Source organism: Pteropus medius, unplaced genomic scaffold (genome assembly GCF_902729225.1).
Source record: "Pteropus medius unplaced genomic scaffold, Ma_sr-lr_union100, whole genome shotgun sequence".
In the NCBI taxonomy this organism is placed as follows: domain Eukaryota; kingdom Metazoa; phylum Chordata; class Mammalia; order Chiroptera; family Pteropodidae; genus Pteropus; species Pteropus medius.
Window position 1 is genome coordinate 12,552,275 of NW_024353517.1, and position 18,207 is coordinate 12,570,481.

At 36.7% G+C, this 18,207-nt stretch overlaps 2 protein-coding genes across 16 annotated transcripts in view; one reads left to right on the forward strand and one right to left on the reverse strand.

Annotated features, from left to right (window-relative positions):
• Window positions 1-6,428, forward strand: part of LRCH3 (leucine rich repeats and calponin homology domain containing 3) — a 97,045-nt gene extending 90,617 nt beyond the window's left edge. For 8 of the 11 annotated variants that reach the window (XM_039850818.1, XM_039850822.1, XM_039850821.1 and 5 more), the window contains one exon: window positions 119-646. In XM_039850818.1, coding sequence (XP_039706752.1) covers window positions 119-253 — 135 coding nt within the window. In that variant the 3' untranslated portion in view covers window positions 254-646. Of the gene's footprint in view, window positions 1-118; window positions 647-1,483; window positions 4,249-4,421 lie in introns of those variants that run through there. The other 3 variants (XM_039850819.1, XM_039850823.1, XM_039850828.1) reach the window with 2 other exon arrangements.
• Window positions 6,429-7,011: 583 nt separating this feature from the next.
• Window positions 7,012-18,207, reverse strand: part of DRC9 (dynein regulatory complex subunit 9) — a 43,941-nt gene continuing 32,745 nt past the window's right edge. For all 5 annotated transcript variants that reach the window (XM_039850840.1, XM_039850836.1, XM_039850837.1 and 2 more), the window contains 3 exons: window positions 9,840-9,971; window positions 8,999-9,100; window positions 7,012-7,633 (listed from right to left, as the gene is read on the reverse strand). In XM_039850840.1, coding sequence (XP_039706774.1) covers window positions 7,499-7,633; window positions 8,999-9,100; window positions 9,840-9,971 — 369 coding nt within the window. In that variant the 3' untranslated portion in view covers window positions 7,012-7,498. The remainder of the gene's footprint in view (window positions 7,634-8,998; window positions 9,101-9,839; window positions 9,972-18,207) is intronic.

Below are 18,207 nucleotides of genomic sequence, written 5' to 3' on the forward strand. Positions count from 1 at the left end.
TTCCTATCAGAGCTATACTATTTGAAGGCAGGAGATAGAAAAAATATAATTTTAAAAGACTTGATGGTTAGACTGGGGTTCCTGACACATCCTTCTTCCTCTCCCTCCTCCCCACCAGAAAGAGGAAGTAGACATTCCACATAGGCCACCTCTTCCTCTCTTCTGCCTTCCACCCTCGTCTCTGCCACCACCAGCACCACCACCACCACCACCACTTTTAGATGGGTTCCTGTTATGCTGCTGTTTCTGCTAAACATTAGTCATTTGCTTAGAACAAAGTGAAGGAAAATGAATAAATACACTTGTAGATTCAAACCAGCATTCTCAGGTCCCTGTGCTATAGAAGGAAAGAAGAAACCTGTGCTTCCTCTTCTTCCTTTGTTCTCCCCTGTGTGTGGGCATTCTGACTTACCTAAATGTCCCCATTTTCTCTGTTTGAGTTGTAATCAGGGATGTAATAATGATTGCTTTTGAAATTGTATAATATAAAATTTCATATTATAAATGTTAATATCAAATTCTATGTCAAGAGTATGTGTAAAGGCAAACAATTTCCTTCTCAGTGTAACTTTTAAAGTGTTTACAGGTTAAATTATGAATGAAACATTGAATAATGTGATTATTAAAAACTTCTGATAAGATTGGGCATATGGGTATTCTCTTTATTGTTATGCTTTTATTAAATATGTTCCATTCAAAAAACTATAATGGGTGATAAAAATTTCTATTTGACTCCAATATCTTACATCCTTGAATTATATTTTATGTGTTAAAGAATATTTTCCTTTTATCGAATCTAGTAATGTTTTTAAATTTATTTAATTTCTTAATCCATAAATGGGAAGGTTTGGATGATCTCAGAGGCCCCTTATGTCTGTAGATTCATTTTGTACGTATTAGTAAACTGGACTTGCTTAAGATGGGTTTGACTTGATTTTTAGAGGACCACCGAATCTTTTAGTATACCTGGTTTCCAGGTAGTAAATCGCCCTGATTATTAGGTGTTCCTTCTCATTTGAACCTTCTTGATTTACTTGGCTTTCTCAAAAACCTCTCTCCTCAGCCTGCTCCCAGGTTTGGTCCTTGCTTTCTGACCTTTTCTTTTTTTGTTAATAAGGAGAATGAGAATCCAGAAAGAGGTCGCTTCCCACAGGCCTTACAAGTCTGAGGCCTTACAAGTCTGAGGCCTCACACAGCCCTAAGCCAGCATTCAGTTCCGTTCATTGTGTCCTGAATGTTCACACTACTCACCAGCCAGCCAATTTATTCCGCTATTTCTTGGTAAAATCAAACTCGGCACAAAGAGGATTCTTCATAGTTTTGTTTTCCAGCATTTTGTTTTTGTTCATCATAGTAAAAATGTTATGAGATGTGTTTCTTTGAATATGATTGAGATGATCATTTGAATTCTATACTCAAATCTGTATTTCTGATCCACTGACTTTGTTTTTCTGTTTTCCTTTCCTGCTCACACTCTGGACAGGACAATCTTTGTTCCCCTTCTGACATCCTTCAGCTAAACCTCAGCGTTAAAAGAACTGTTGAAACACTACTTTCTCTTGGGGCACATTCAGAAGAATCCAGTTTTGTCTCTCTATCTGTCCAGCTTTTGGGTTTTGTGGCATTTTACTGTACTTTAATGTTAACTCTCTGTATGCTTTATTACTGGGTCTTCCCTGTCTAGCAGAAAGATTGCATTCCAGTGATTTTCCACCTCATTCCTCTGCTTGGTAAAGGAGGTTTGTTTCTCGTTCAGAAATATTTACATATGTGCTTTTTTTCTGGCCATCAAAGAGCTAACCAATAAAGTAGATAAATCCTTTCCTCATATGTCCAGATGAGCAGTCCATCACATTAGTAAGCATTTATGATTACTAACAAAGAGTAAATGACCAGCATTTTTTCCCCCTGGTCATTTATCCATTCACCTGGACTGTGGCCATGTTTCTCTTATAAGTACTCAACCACTTCTACCAATACAGTCCTGAGACTGTTCCTAGAATATGACTAAGAACTTTATTTCCAAATGGCATAATAAAATTCCCATTTGGCCATTTTCCCATGCCTGAACACAACTTAAGTGTTGAAATTGTGAGTTGCTGAACCTTTTCGACAGCTGCTCTTAAGGAACATAGTTGTACCCTTTCTGGTTTGTGGGGTACTTGGTCACTAAGATCTCTGCATTGACTTGTGCCCTTAAATCTCCCTTTAGTAGTAGGCACAGGTCCACATCAGCATTTGCTCTCTGGGCATCTAGAAGACACTAGTCATTTAACCTTAATTTGATCAGAATGTTCAGTCCAAAGATCATGTAGTTTCCCTAGATTGCTATTCTGAGCCCAGTGTGTACATTTAAAATAGTACACTAAAGCAAATGATTTGAAGCTGACCTTTCAGAGATAGGCACATGTCCCCTATTTACTGTGTTATCTTTAACTGAGTTTCACTCCTAGAATCCTGTTGAGAATTTAAAAAATGGAATATATGTAACTCCCAGTATATTTGAACCACCTTAGTAAGTGAACTTGTATTTTATAGGCTGTTGAGGAAATTATATCTGAACAGTAGCAGGTAAAGTATTAGGCAGCAATCTCAGTTGTGCACCCAAGGCAATGAATTTGTCTCTTTCAGGATACTTAGTATGTTAGCTGCTAGCCTTAATGCTTGAAACTACTTTATACTTGCTTTCAGATTCTAGTTCTCAAATAGTGTTTCTGAACATTCAGGCATCTCCTGAACTCTGTTAACAAAATTGGACAACTGAACTCAAGTATAAAGGGAGATCACAAGGAACACAACATTCTGTTGTAGAAGTCAGCTTGAAGGTCTGATGCTTTGATTTTCTCCCATATTAAATGGGACATTTATTTACCACATTAAATACTGTGTACTGTTAATGCCGAAACATTGAACACTGTGTTGAAAAACTTCAGTTTTATATAGTAGTGGTGCCTTTAAGAGTTGGGGGGTTGTTGTTTTTAAGATTTTTCTGTCAGAAATCATTCAATTTTGTGGAGTTTTGTCCTTTTAAAAAACATCTGCTAGAAAATACATTGTCTCGTGTGTGGTTTTGAGAGGGAGTAATTGTGTACCTTTTCAGAGCACAGTGTTCCCTCTAAGCCAGCTGAAAGGTAAATGTGCATCTGGAAAGCATAGCTTCTGAGGGCATGTCTAAACCACAGGCCACAGAGGCCACAGGGCACTACTGAGAAAAGATCAGGGAATTTTCCTTAAGAGCAGCTGTTGAAAAGGTAGATAGTTTTATAAGAACAAAAGATTGCAGTTACCTCATTTTATCAGATAAGTATTAAATAAAAAAAGTAAGGACAAGTACCAATAACTCTTCAAAATAAATACTTGTATATATTTTTTTATTGCTCTTGTTTTTGTAAAACTTCCTAGTAATGTAGTACATGCCAATGAAAAGCTGAGAAAAAGATAGTCTCTTTTGAAATAGAACCAGAATTCCACTTTTTGTCCTTTGTAAGAGCAGTCTCTTTTCTTTCCAAATACTTAGTCTTAAAAGAAAAACCAGTGATAGGTTTCATTCTTAAGATATGCCTTTTTCTTATAAGAAAAGATTAACCAAACAACTTAATGAGGCAAACAAGATAGAAGTATTTAACTTCCTTAAGCAAACATGTAAACAATTTTCAAATATATGGTAATTAAGATGTTCTTGACTAAGCTCACATCAATTTTCCAGCATAATTTAATCCATTAAATACCAGGATATGAAACACTTTAGTTTTTTCACATATAGCTTTTTTTTTTTTCCTCTAATTCAGATGTTTAGTTCAAATTGGGCCTTCTATAAATAACCCAAAGTAGGGGGAAGTTTCTCAAATATGTCTAAATCTCAGGGATATACTTCATTTTCTTCCTGTTATCCCTGTCTAGTATGACAGCCCTTATTTTCAGAGTCAGGATTGTAATGCAGAGTGAGTGATGGCATGAAACAGTCTTGCATTCCTACAGTATGTAATTTCCAAAGTGCTTTCTCCTGCAATATTAAATCTTTCAGACTTGAGCTGTCTGGTATAACTTGTAATTGTTTTTCTATTTAAACCTGCCTCAGTTTACTGCTCTGCATTGCTCTTTTATTTATCAAAGATGTTGCTTACACTCCATAGTATTCTGTTTGTCCTCTGTTGTGTGTATAAGTGTATGTAACTTGTCCATTTTCCACTTTTCAAAATGATCCGTATGTACTTTTAGTTGTATTAATAAAGTAGCAGTGAGTGTCAATTACCATCTCTGTGTAACTAATATTAAGAGAGGTCAGTTTCCCAGGTACTGACTTTTCATATCTCATGGATTATTAGGAGGGAGAGAAGAGATGCTTATTTTTTTTTTCAGTTCCGTGATGTTCATCCTGTTTTCTTTTGTGTTTGTTTTTATGTCACGTTGTCCCATTTCAGGAGCAATTATGTTTGCCTCTCCACATTTTAGAAGAGAAAGGTTTGAGCCAGGTTGCAGTGACGGTCCAGGCTCTCCTGGAACTTGCCCCACCCAAGCAACAGCAGCACCAGTTATCTGCTGTTTAAGGACTCCCAGCACCTTGGGCACTGACCTGGCCAAAACGGAACAGGACAACGTGATTGCTGCTGCCAGCCATCTGCTTAAACACAGCTCTTACGTGTTCTTAAAAGGGACTGTTTCCATGATTCCTAACAGGAATATTTTGTTTCATTTCTCCATTTTAGGGGAGGTTATATCCATTTCCATTGAATTGTTGATGAAGATAGATTGGTTTTCACAAACGAAACTTAATTCTGTCACTAAGAACCCAATACAAAAGCCTAAACTGGCTGTGCTTTCCTAGAGAGCAGGCTTTTTTCACATACCAGAAAGAACATCTTCTCAGACGGATATTTTGCTCTCTTGAAGGCACAGACATGCTATATTATCTTCATCTGTTTCCAAGACCTCTAAGAGTCCACTGGTTTCTAACTTGGTTGTTCATTAGAATCTCCTGGAGCATTTGTTAAAATACAGATTCTCATTCAGTAGTTCTACAGTGAGGCCTGGGTATCTAAATTTTCAACACACATTCCAGGTGTTTCATGTAGTGGACACCATTGTTCCAAGCTAGATATTTGTATGATTTGAGAAGTAATAACTCCACTGTGTTTTTCAACCACGTTTAAAATCAAAAGCTACATTACAACCACTTGGACTGTTACATCCAAGGCAAAAATAACATAAAACTGGGTTTTTAGACAAAAAATCTTTTGTCCAAAGCAAAGCAAAACTAATGTAGAAGGCCTAGATTTTGCATTATGCTAAAACAATGAAAGATGCAGTTGTATATAAAGCCAGTGCCTTAGGCCTCCCCCAACTCTAGTCTGCCACCACGTAGAAGGTGGCTGTGTCATCCTGCATAATCCCGAAAGACATAAATATGCAACATTTAGAACTAATTTTCCTATAGAATAAATGGAAATTTCAACTTATTTCAGATTTTACACATCACATGAAACCTTGTTAATGTATTTTTATCAAACTAATTCAAATTTACATTTCAGTTATCAGAAAAAAATTGTGTACAGTTTTAGTTGATAATGAAAGAATATCGAATATATTGAATTTCTTTTCTGTGTCAAGATGCAAAAACAAATCATGATGTTTTTGTTGGACTTTTTTGTATTCAGTGTTTTGTATGTACCTTTTTTTAACTGAAAGTTTAACATTTAGCCTTGCTAGACTCCAGTGTAAGATGAAGATGACTTTGTAACAGTTCCGCCTGACCATTTATTTGTGAGTTTCCTACTAAAGCAGCAGCCTCCCCAGTGCTGAAGTGTGAAGGAAGAAAAGGCTGTGTGCCCACCCACCTGGCCCCTGCCAGCTACAGAGATTTTAAGTCATCAGATTTTCGGGCTTTCAAACTCATACATGCTTAGCACTCCAAACCATTTTTCTCTGGAAACAGCTCATGGAAGGAGGGACCTTAGTATTGGCTAGAACAGAGTAGGAGGCTTATTAGTTGGTCACTTTAACAGCTTTTTAAAATACATCCTTGCAGCTTAAACAAGGAGTCTAATTTCTCTTACTTGCTGCAGCTCAGCGGTGCTTAATGATGAGTGACTGTGCTGATGAGTGTGATGAATTTTTTAAAACTAAGCACTTAAGTGGTTATAGAAATGAAGGAAAACATGGATATTTGGAAGCCTTTTTATATACGTATTGCAGTGAGATGGTTTACAGCATATTTCATTTTCTGAAAATGTAAACATGTAATTAGTAAAAGATTTTGTAAAACATTGTCCTATATTTGTATGTCTGTAAATATAATGCATAAGTTCTAAGTATAAATATGTCAATATCATGTATGTTATTTCTAATTGCCTGTATGCCACCTTACACATTGACATTAAAATAAAAGCACTTCATAGCATGAAATAAAGGCTGATTTGAAAATGTTCATACCTAAAGCATGGTTTTCTTGGCAAAAAATGAAAAGGTATCTAATTCCTTAAAGGAACATCAGTAGAAGCTGGGTCCTCATAATAGATCAAAATGTACTTTTTAAAGGAAGTATACGTATCAGTATTGCCCTGTATTTGGAGTTAGATATAAAGCTTAACCCATGAAACATGTGTGACACATTTGGGCAGTTTTTCTCTCAGAATTTGCCAGCTGTGCTATAAGAACAGCTTTAGCATTCCAAGACATTCTATTATTAAACAAAGCAAGAATGACCCAGTGGGGTCATTCTTTTTTAGGGGAAGAGGAAGAATGACAATCGGCTTTATGTGCCAGACATAGGTTAGGTATTATCACATACCTTATCTCTTTGCATTTTATACCCCATAAGGTGAGAATTGTTGAGTAAATAAGCAATCAAAAATATCTCCAAACTAATCTTCCTGCAGACCTGTGTCCCCCATCTTGGGTTATCCTAATGTCTCATTTCTTTATAATTTATTTCCCTACTTATTCCCCCAGAAAAGGTGCTGAAGCAGCTTATAATAAGATATGTATTCTGTCACCCCCAATAAAAACCAGTGATAAAAAAGCAAGAAGCAACCTTTATTAAAACTTCACTGTGTACATGTTACATGAGACACTTTATAAACATCATCTTGGAATTCCTACTGAACACTTATGCTCAGAAGAGTCTTTCCATTATAGACTAATTGAATAAAAATGAGAATCAGACATTACAGATATTACTGGTTTTAATGCATCACTGTGAGCCCATGAAATTTTTTCTGATAGAAAATTTATCAAAAGGTGTCTTTACAAGGCTCTTAAAAATGGTTCTTCCCAGCAAAATTTTTTCAAATTATAAAGGAGCCCTAAATGAATAGTATAATCCTAATTCAGGGTTTGAAAACTAATATAGCAGGCAAAATGAAATAACCAGGCCACTCCTGGGAATGTCCAAATAAGAAACAACCTATAGAAGAGATATCTTATGGTAGAAGATGTTTCTTACTCCCTTCAAGTCCTCATCTCCAGGATACCAGAAGAAAAAACAGAAGATACCTGGTCACTATTTCTTGCCTCTCCGCTTGTCTTTGTCTTTGCCTTTACCTTTTGCATCCTTGCTATCATCTACATCCTTCTTAGGCATTCTGAAACTACCAATTTCTTTCCGTACCACAGTGCCTCGCCACCAGGCCTGGAGCTGGAAGAGAAAGCATAATTTATAGTATTCCTGACAAGCTGCATTCTTTCTACATAAGGGGGTAGATTTTGATTAAGTAACAGATGTCTGAAAAATGGTCTCTGAGACAGGAAAGTGACCAAGCACGCTATGCCTACAGCAATGCTCCCCTGTTGTACAGGACCCAGAGCTCAAGCCATGGACTCTAAAGTTCTCAGGGAGTAAAAATAAAGGAATGTAATTAGGCCAATCTTTCCTTTGCTCTTAGAAACATGTCTCCCTTATGCTACTGCTCTTTATGAACATCCAACTTTCCCATATCTAACAATTTGAACCAAAAGGATGTTAGCTACCTGCACCCCAGGCAAAAGCAAGCATTCAATCAAAACTGCAGATAATCTATGTGACTTCAATAGACTTCCTGGTGCATTTCATATATTTAATGATTGATTAAAGGATCGATACTCTCAAAAAGGATTTAGATAGTTTCCTTAAGTATCTTAGTCATTAGACACAGCTGTTACAAATACAGTCTGGGCTACTTTAAAAATCAGACTAAGCCCTAAAGACTTCAGAGCAAATCTACCAAAAGAGGTCTTCAGCTCAATCTCATACTTGTTGTTCTCAATGGAGGAATCCTGACAAATAGAAAACACCATAGGAGCTTGATAAATACTAACTGTACATCTGACTCCCAAAGGAATGCTCAAGTTTGGGTTCGGATACCTGTCCCTGAATGTACTTTAAAGCTTACTTTCTTAATCCACCCCTAATATACATCCCAAACTACAGTCTGCATACTATAGGGTTTCAGCAGATACTCCTCTTTCAGGGACAAGGGCAGTCCTCAAAACAGTTTCAGTCTAGCTAATGTTATTTTTGCTTAAAAATATTTCCCAGAATCTGATCTGCTAGTTTCGTCATCACTAATATACACAAGTTCATATAAAACTAAAATATCTCTACTTTTTTCTAAACTACTTATCCCCTTCTCCCACCTTTGAAAACAGCTCTTACTAGAAAGCAGATAGCCTAGGCTAACTTATAAATAGGGCTTTAAGAAGCATAATACGGTTTTAAGAACTTCAAGAGCTGTTTTGGTTAGAAATAGTATTCTTGAATTTGACCTCTGGGCACAAGGTCTAGGTTTTGCTTCCACTACTAACCACCTCTTTTTTCCTGGATTAAGAGTTGGAGTCATGTCTTTTTCTGTTAAGTCTCCCTGTATCACAGACTGTGTTGGCAAATTCCAATAATCACAAAGACCATGCTTCCTCACGTTTCCTTTTATATGTTTGCTAATAAATGAGAGATACTTTGCATTACTCAGTGTTAGGCCAACTATAGAATTGAGAGGGCCCCAAGAAGCCAATTATAGCTTCCTACCTTTATGATGCTCCTTAGTTCCAAGGTATCCTGTTGTAGCTTCTTCCTGTTCTTCTCCTTTTCTAAACGATCTTCAATGATGACTTGTTCATACTCCCTTAGCTGCAAAAGAAGATATTAATCCTATTTTACAGGACTCTCTTGGCTAAGCTGTGACCTAGCCAGCCCTGCAATTTTAATAAAAAAATGTAAACTAAAACATGACGAATCTAAAGATAAACCAAAGAAAAGAAAAAACTTACTGGATTCCTATATTGTAAATATTTACATTTTAACTTTATAATCGTTTCTCCAATTTTTTCAGTTTGAATAATTCAAGTTCGCTTTAAAGTCTTTCATAAAAATGAAACACTAATGATGTGTGATTAATGACTTAAAAATAATGTAATTTTTTAAAAAGCTGTGTACATATACAAATAACAGCCATCTTAAAAAGAGAAATTTGGGAAGTTCTATATTCAATGATGAACCCATAATCAGAAGCAATTGGGACATCATAATTTGCTAATTGTCTTCAGAGGCCATAAAGTAGAAATAATAATAGCATCTATCTCAAGAGGTTGTGAGGGTTACATAAGTTATATATATGAAATACTATAAAGTGCCTGGGACAGAGTAAGTACTATCTAAGTGTTAGCTGCCGCTATTGTTGTCTCAATCATCAATGTTGTCATCATCTTCGTCATCGTCATCATCATCATCATCATTGAAAAAGAATCCCATTCATTTACAAGCAAACCTCTACTTCATGACCCAAAATACCATTACCCAGCTACTGTAGCTTAGCTACCACCCACTCCTCACTGCTCAGGCTTACACTATTGAGACCCTGCTTTCTTACCGTCCTTGCAAGGTCTTGAAGGTGTGTTAAATCACTGGCCTTAGCAGATTTGAGAGCATTCAGTTCATTCTGTTTCATTTCTGTGTCCTTATCGTATTTCTCCATCCAGAACTCTAGCTTCTCCTCAAGTTTCTATTTGGAAAGAACATTTAAACACTACTTGTACCAGATACAAAACAGTATATACTTATATGAAATCATTTATGTAAGATTCAAGAACAATCAAAACTTTTCTATGGTGATAGAATTCAGAATTGTGTCTACTTATGAAGAGAGGATTGGTTTATTGACTGGGAATGGGGTTATGAAGGAGACTTCTGTGATCTATATCTCTATCTGGGGGGTTACAGGAGCATATATACATAAATATCAAACTATACTTAATATTTGTATACTTTATATTATTGCTCAATTTAAAAATGGGTTAGAGGACTTTTCCAGGTGTCTGGATAACAGAAGTTACAGTAAGAGGAAAGGAATAAAGGGCAGGTAGAAAATTCTGAAGGATAAGCAATAGTATCAGACATCTCTTTGATCGATAACACTAAATACAAGTTGAGAAGGGTGCAATGTCTTCAAAACTCTAAAAAAATAATAAATGTGAATCTAAGACTCTATACCTAGCCAACTTAGCATTTAAATGTGAGGGACAGAAAGAATATACCTAGTCTTTCTGAAAGAGTAGCTCAAGAATGTACTTTAGCAAAATAAACTAAAAGATGTATGTATAAGAAATGGAAGAGAAACCGGCAAAATGTATATTTAAGCTATATAATATACTTTTTAATAATAAATCATAATCTGGAGCTAAAATCCCTAATTAGGCAGTATAGTCTAGTGGAAAGAGGAAAAACAGTCTCCAAAGGCAGACTGCCTAGGTTCAACTCCCAACTATGGAACTCAAATAAGTTTACTTAAATTCTCTAAGCCTCACCTATAAAATGAAAATATACAATGAATGATTTAACATGGGATATAGGAGAGGTAAGTGAAAGCTTTGCCTTAATAAAGGCAAGAAAATATAGATATTAACTCCAGACTTAGAAAAAGAACGAAGTATAAATATATGTTAAAACTTTAAGGGTTACCACCACAAGAACAGAATATATAACTTTCAAACTCCTACAATATGCACCTCAAGAACAATAGACATCAAGAGGAGCCTTTAGGTGACACATAGACATGGAATTGAAAAAAAAACACACGATTCACAATTATTCTGATTAAGTTAGAACATGTCAATTTCGTGCAACGACATCTTTACCATCTAACTCTCTTTAATATTTTTTTAACAAAGAGAGAACAAGCTCCATGCAGGCAAGAGGAGCTGGCTAAAATGAAGTAATATCAGTTTGTATTTATTGTACTTCTGTTTACATTAATTTCTATTTATGGTAAATGATATTGGTTTTACTTTTATAGTAATTACATAAAAATCTTAATTAACATAGTTGTTTAGGTGAGTAATTAGGTAAAAAACAGTAATAACATAGGTAGTGTGCAGATATTACAAAACTATAAAATGGTATGCAAATAACTGGAGTTTGCGCTAGAGCTAGAAATCAAGCAATAAAAATTCCCTCAATCCAACAAGAGTTAAGAAGGAAAGAAACAACGTCTAGTTTGAAAAGCAGGAAACATAAAATAACATAATAAATTAAGTACAAATGAAAACTCAGTAAAAATAAATTAGGGTAGATTCCCTAGCAAAAGAAAGAGCCCTTCAGATTTGTTTTTAATCCAACTATGAACTTTTATAAAAACTTCCACTGAAACAATATAATCAAAGCAAAAAGAAAACAGGTTTGGCAATTCATATCTGTCAAAATAGAATTCAAGCCAAAGATAACTAAATGAGAAAGACATATTTTATATTGATCAAAGACATTTCCTATTAAGGAGATATTATAGTTATGAACTTTTATATTCTTATAACATTTTAGAATACATACAACAAAAATTATTAGAAATATAAATTGAAAGATCTATAATCATCTTAGGAAACTATTACACTTCTCTGAAATTAATAGCTCAAGTAGACCAAAATAAATATCAATATGGAGAATTTGACAGTTAGATTATTAGACATTTATACAACTTTGTACCTAACAGAAAATACACATTCTTTTCACATTTCCAAGGAATAAGTCACATAACCTGAGCATATTTTAAGCTCCAATACTAAAAAGCTTCTGCCTAGAAGAGGAAACCATCAACAAAACAAAAAGGCTGTTGTGGAAAAATCCCAAACCAGTCCAATGAAACACCAAGCAGTAACTCGGAGAGAAAGAACTCAGATTTATTACACGCAGTCCCAGAGGAGCTAGTGCTCTGAAGATCTGGGCAGTGGGCTCAGTTGAAATATTGCCTATATATCAGAACTTTTACACAAGCTAATTGGTCAGTTTGAACTCAAACCTTACATGTGGGGGTGGGGGAGCTTGATATGGAGACTACAAGTAGTAACATTGGTGAGGCACAGGTGTTGCCAACAGATACAAATTGTTACGGAAAGTGGGAGCTGCCAGGGGTAAAAATGGTTCAAACAGTTACATTTGTTGAGCAAAAGCCAAGTAGGACAGGTACATTTGTTGAGCAAAAGGCAAGTAGGACAAGGTGCAAAAGAGCTCCACAGTGAGCTCTTGCATACAGCAAGCACATTTACAGAAGCAGAACAAAAGAGCTGATTAGCTGGTAATGAAAATCCTGAAATTTCCTCTTCAAGGCAACCAACCAAATAATAGAAGATAGTTGCAAATGCTACTTCCCATAAGGGGTTAAAGTCCAACATACATAAAGAACTCACAGAACTCAACAACAACAACAACAAAAAATTCAAAAATAAGCAGAAAACCTGAATAGACACTTCCAAGATGGCCAACCGATATGTGAAAAAATGTTCAATATCTCTAATTATTAGGGAAACGCAAACCAAAACCACTATAATTTTTTTTTTTTTTGGTGGTGTCTCGGAGGCAGTCGGCTGCTTCAGGATGAAGCTGAATATCTCTTTCCCAGACACCAGCTGCCAGACGCTCATTAAAATAGATGATAAATGCAAACTTCGTACCTTTAATGAGAAGCATACGGCTACAGAAGTTGCTACTGATGCTCTGGGTGAATAATAGAAGGATTATGTGGTAGAAACAAACAAAGTTTACCCATGAAGCAGCATGTCTTGACCAATGGCCGTCTGCCTGCTACTGAGTAATGGGTATTCCTGTTATAGACCTAGGAGGACTGGAGAAAGAAAGCGTACATTTGTTCAGAGTTGCACCGTGGATGCCAGACTGAGTGTTCTCACCTTGGTCATTGTGAAAAAGGAGGAGAAAGATATTCCTGGCCTCACTGATTCGACTGTGCCTCGTCGCCTAGGGCCAAAAAGAGCTAGCAGAATCCACAAACTTTTCTTTTTTTTTTTTTTCAATCTCTCTAAAGATGATGTCTGCCAATATGTTGTGAGAAAGCCCCTACACGGAGAAGGTAACCTGGGGCCAAATCACCCAAGATTCAGCGTCTTGTCACTCCTCGCATCCTGCAACATAAACATCAGTGTATTGCTCTGAAGAAACAGCATACTAAGAAAAATAAGGAAGAGGTGCAGAATATGCTAAACTTTTGGCCAAGAGAATGAAGGAGGCCAAAGAGAAATGCCAAGAACAGATTGCCAAGAGACATAGACTTTTTCCTCTCTGAGAGCTTCTACCTCTAAGTCTGAATCCAGTCAAAAATGAGATTTTGTAAGAGTAACAAATAAGTAAGATCAAACATCAAAAAAAACAAAAAAACCACTATGAGATATCACCTCACTCCCATTAGAATGGCTATTATCAATGAGACAAGAAATAACAAGTGTCAAAGAGGATGTGGAGGAAAGGGAACCCTCATACATTACTATGGGAGTGCAAATTGGTGCAGTCATTATGGAAATCAGTATGGACACTCCTCAAAAAATTAAGAACAGAGCTCCCATATGACCCCACAGTCCTTTTCTTGGGTATCTACCTGAAAAATTCAAAAACCCTTATTTGTAAATATATATGTACCCCTGTTTATTGTAGCATTATTTACAATAGCCAAGACATGGAAATAACCCAAGTGTCCTTCCACTGATGACTGGAAAAAGAAGATGTGATAATATACACAATGGAATACTACTCAGCCATAGAAAAGATGAAATAATGCCATTTGTGACAACATGGCTGAATCTTGAGAATATAATTTTATTTCAGTTATCGTATTATTCATTTCTAGTATTTTTTTTATGGTTTCTATGTCCTTTTTTTTATGCTTACTCTCTCTCCATTGAAGTTCTATTGAGAGCATCCATTCAGCTCCCAAGTCCATTGAACATCCTTAAAACCAGTGTTTTGAACTCTGTATCTGGTAGATTGCTTGTCTCCATTTTATTTAGTTTTCTCTCCTGGAGTTTTCTTCTGTTGTTTCATTTGCAGCATGTTTCTTTGTTTTCTCATTTTAGTTGCCTTTCTGTGTTTGTTTCTATGTATTAGGTAAATTTGTTACATCTCCCAGTCTTGGTCATGTGGCCTTCTGTAGTAGGTGCCCTGTGTGGCCCAGCGGCACATTCTCTCTGATCACTTGCATTGGGAGCTCTGGGAGTGTTTTTTGTGTGTTGTGTGTGTTCTCTCGTTGTAGTTAAGCTTTGATTGCTGTTAGCATGTCAGTGAATGAGACTGACTCTTGGGGTGACCGGCTGTGAGGATTGGCCATGCCCATAGTGTATGAGCTGCTGTGTGCGGGATGACCCCATAAAGTGGAATTAACCCTAGTGGGCTCGTGTACCTGTTGAGACCACACTAGACCACTTGTGGGGCTTGTCAGGTGGTGCTCTGATGTGGTCTGATGCCATCCTCCAGTCAGAAATTCTGTCTGTTGCCAAATATGCCTATTTCAAATATATGTTCAGTAACTGGGGAAATAACCACAGTTATTGTGGTTATTTTGTGGTTTTGTGGCCCCTTAGGAGGGGCTCCCATAAAGGGTCAGCTGCTGCCTTTGATTGCTCGGGGCAACCTGGTAGGAGAGCTACAAAGCAATCCACCAGTGGTCGCTACCTGTGCTGAATCTGGAGGCAAGTAGGAGAGACCATGCTGCGAATTGTGGCCAGTTGCGCCAGGCCTGGGGCAGCTTAGCAAAAGGTCCAGGGCACCCTAAGTCCTGAGGCTGCCTGCCCGCTGTCCGTAAGCCTCCACAGGTGAACGAGTCTTTGGGTGGTAACTTGAATAGGGTGGAGCGGGGACCCAGGAAGTCACCAGGGTAAAGTGAGTTGACTAATGCAGGTTCAAGTTTGGTGCCAGTGCTGAGCCCGTGGCCACCTGCAAGAGTCTCAGATCTCCACTGTATACTCGAAACAAAATATAAAATAAAATACATGTTCACACACACACACGAGTCTCAGATCTCACCGAGGGCAGCCGCTGCCTGTCTTGGACTGCTAAACCCTGAAATTTGTTCAAGAGATACTGCAGCTTGTGCCACTGCTGACTACTCACCCCAAAAGTCTGTCCCAAAATGTGCAGGTCCCCAAGGTGAGGACTATTGATTGCTGTCAAATGCCCCCCACCCACCAAGATCGCAGGGTGGGGTTGGTTGCTGGGCAATGAATCTGCCATGGGTATTGCAAGTTGGATGGGGAGGGGACTCAGGGAGACAACAGGGTAGAGTGAGCAGATCTCACCAGGCCAATAGGAATTCAGAATTGGCTGTGTGGGAGAGGGTTCAATACAGGCAAGATGGCACCTGTCTGCAGACTGCACTGGAGGGGTCCTGACAAAGGAACAATGGCAGCTGTACCTTAAGCCCTCGCCCTGATGCTACGCAACTGTCTTTCCCCGTATGTCTCTTGCACTTTCCAAGCTACTGACCCTCTGCTGGAGTCCAGGGTAGGTGTCTGTGAGTGAGTCTGTGTGCAAGCCCTTTAAGGAGGACATCTGAGTTTTCAGGTTTCTTCCACCTCTCTCAGATGGTCGAATCCCCACTGGTTTTTATAGTCAGATTTTGTGGGAACTCCTCTTCCTAGAAATGGAACCATGGGCTGTGGCGCCCCAGTGTGGGGCTGGGGCCCCTTGCTCTTTCAGGGCCTCTGCAGCCACTCTCTCTCTCCCAGTGCTTAACTGCTGCTTGCAACCCAGTTCATATCTCCACTCCTCCTATTGGTCTAGATGTGGCTTTTTCTTTATATCTGCAGTTGTATGTGATACGTTCTGCTAGTCTTCAGGTGATTCTCCAAGTTGATTGTTTTATAATTTGGTTGTAATTTTAATGCAGTCATGGGAGAAGAACACCATATTTACCTAGCCCACTATCTTGACTCCTCTCCTTGAGAATATAATTTTAAGTGAAAAAAGTCAGGCAGAAAAGGACAAGAACCACAGGATTTTACTCATATGTGGAATATAAAACAAAAAGCAACAAATGAACAAACAAAACAAACTCACAGATACAGACAACATAATGGTGGCTACCAGAGAGGAAAGAGGGTGAAGGGAGGATGATGAGGGTAAAGGGGGTCAAATATATGATAATGAAAAGAGATTAATCTTGGTGGTGAGCGCACAATAGAGTGTACAGATACTGAATTATAATGTTACACACCTGAATTTTATATAATTTTATTAACCCATGTTACCTAAATTTTTTAAAAAGCCCAAATAAAATCTCAACAAATTCCGACAAGCATAAATTTTACATTTCACATTCTAAGACCACATTGTAAGACAGTAAGAGTATTAACCTCAAAGAGTGATTGTGAGGTTCACGGCAGAAATGTCAAAGGAGTTACCGTGAGCAATGGAAAGACATCTACACTCTTCTCTCTCCAACTCCAACTAAGTGGACATTTAAGAAACACCCTTTATATAACTCTTGGGTTAAAAAGGAAATACATTATAAACTACAAATCATAATGCCTACAATTTACTTTTAAAGGTATAAAAGAGATAAGATGGGTTATTGGAAGAAGGCTGTATAGATATGTGATAAAGCAAGAATATAAAAGTGATAGAATCTTCAACTAGATGGTAGGTATATGGGTGTTCACTGCAAAATCCTTTCAACTTTGAATATTTGGAAACGCTCATAAAAAATGCTAAGGGAAAAAAATAAAATTATTTGAGAAGGAATGGCAATGTAAGCATTATGTATCAAAACCTGTAGATGACAGCCAAACACACATATTTACACATATTTACACATATTTACTAGAATACTTGTTTACACATATTTACTAGAAAATAATAAAAATTAAAAATAAGTGAATTGAGCATTTAATAAACTAGACAAATATTAGCAACATAAGTTCAAAGAAAGTACAAGAAAATAATTACTCAAAATTAAATAAACCATTTTGATGGGAAAATACAGATTTGCTAAATAAAACCAAAAGTTTGTTTTTGAATGGTCAAGTCTTTGACAAGTCTCAGAAAAAGGGAGAGAAGACACAAATTTTAAAAAATAAAGGATGAAAAAGATGATAACTACAGAAATAAAGGAAATTTTTAAATTGTAAGAGACTACAGAGCCCAACTTTATACCAATAAATTTGAAGTGAATGTTTAGATGAAATGGATTATTTTCTAGGAAGACATAGTTATGAAAAATGACTCAAAAAGAGATTTTTAAAGTGAAGACATCAATAACCATTAACAAAACTGAAAAGGTAGCCAAATAGTTCCCCTTTAAAATAATACTCAGATACAACCATTTATGACTAAATTTCACCAAAGGTTCAAGGAACAGATAGATAATAATCTATTTTGTTCTATTTATATTTTCAGGCTTCAGAACATAAAAAGATAGAAAACTTCCCAACTCAAGCTGCCAAGATAGCAAAACTGATAGCAACACAACAAATAAACACCAAACAATAAATCTTATAGGTTAATCTCATTTATGGATAATATAAATACAAAATAAAAATCCACCAGTCAATTCTGGCAGTCTACTAAAAGAATAATACATCATGACCAAGTAGGATTTCACCCAAGAACTTAAAGATAATTAAACACTGACAAATATGTTAACATATTTTACTTTATTAACATATTAAAAAAGAAAAAAATATCATCTTAATGGATGCAAAAATCCATCTCATAAAACTGAATACTCATTCTGATTAAAAGAAAAAAGTAAGGTGAGACCAAAAGGAAATTTCCTTACTTTTATGAAGTTTATCTATCATAAACCTACAGAGCAAATCTCAAACAATCTCTGTTTCAATTTATTGCCTCCAAACTCATCCTTCACTGGAGAGCGTTGTGAAATTGGATGCTTGCTATAAATATTGCTCTTTTGGCAGCTGGCACAATATTAAGCTTTGTCAGTAGAGGGCGCTGGAGGGACGTGACAG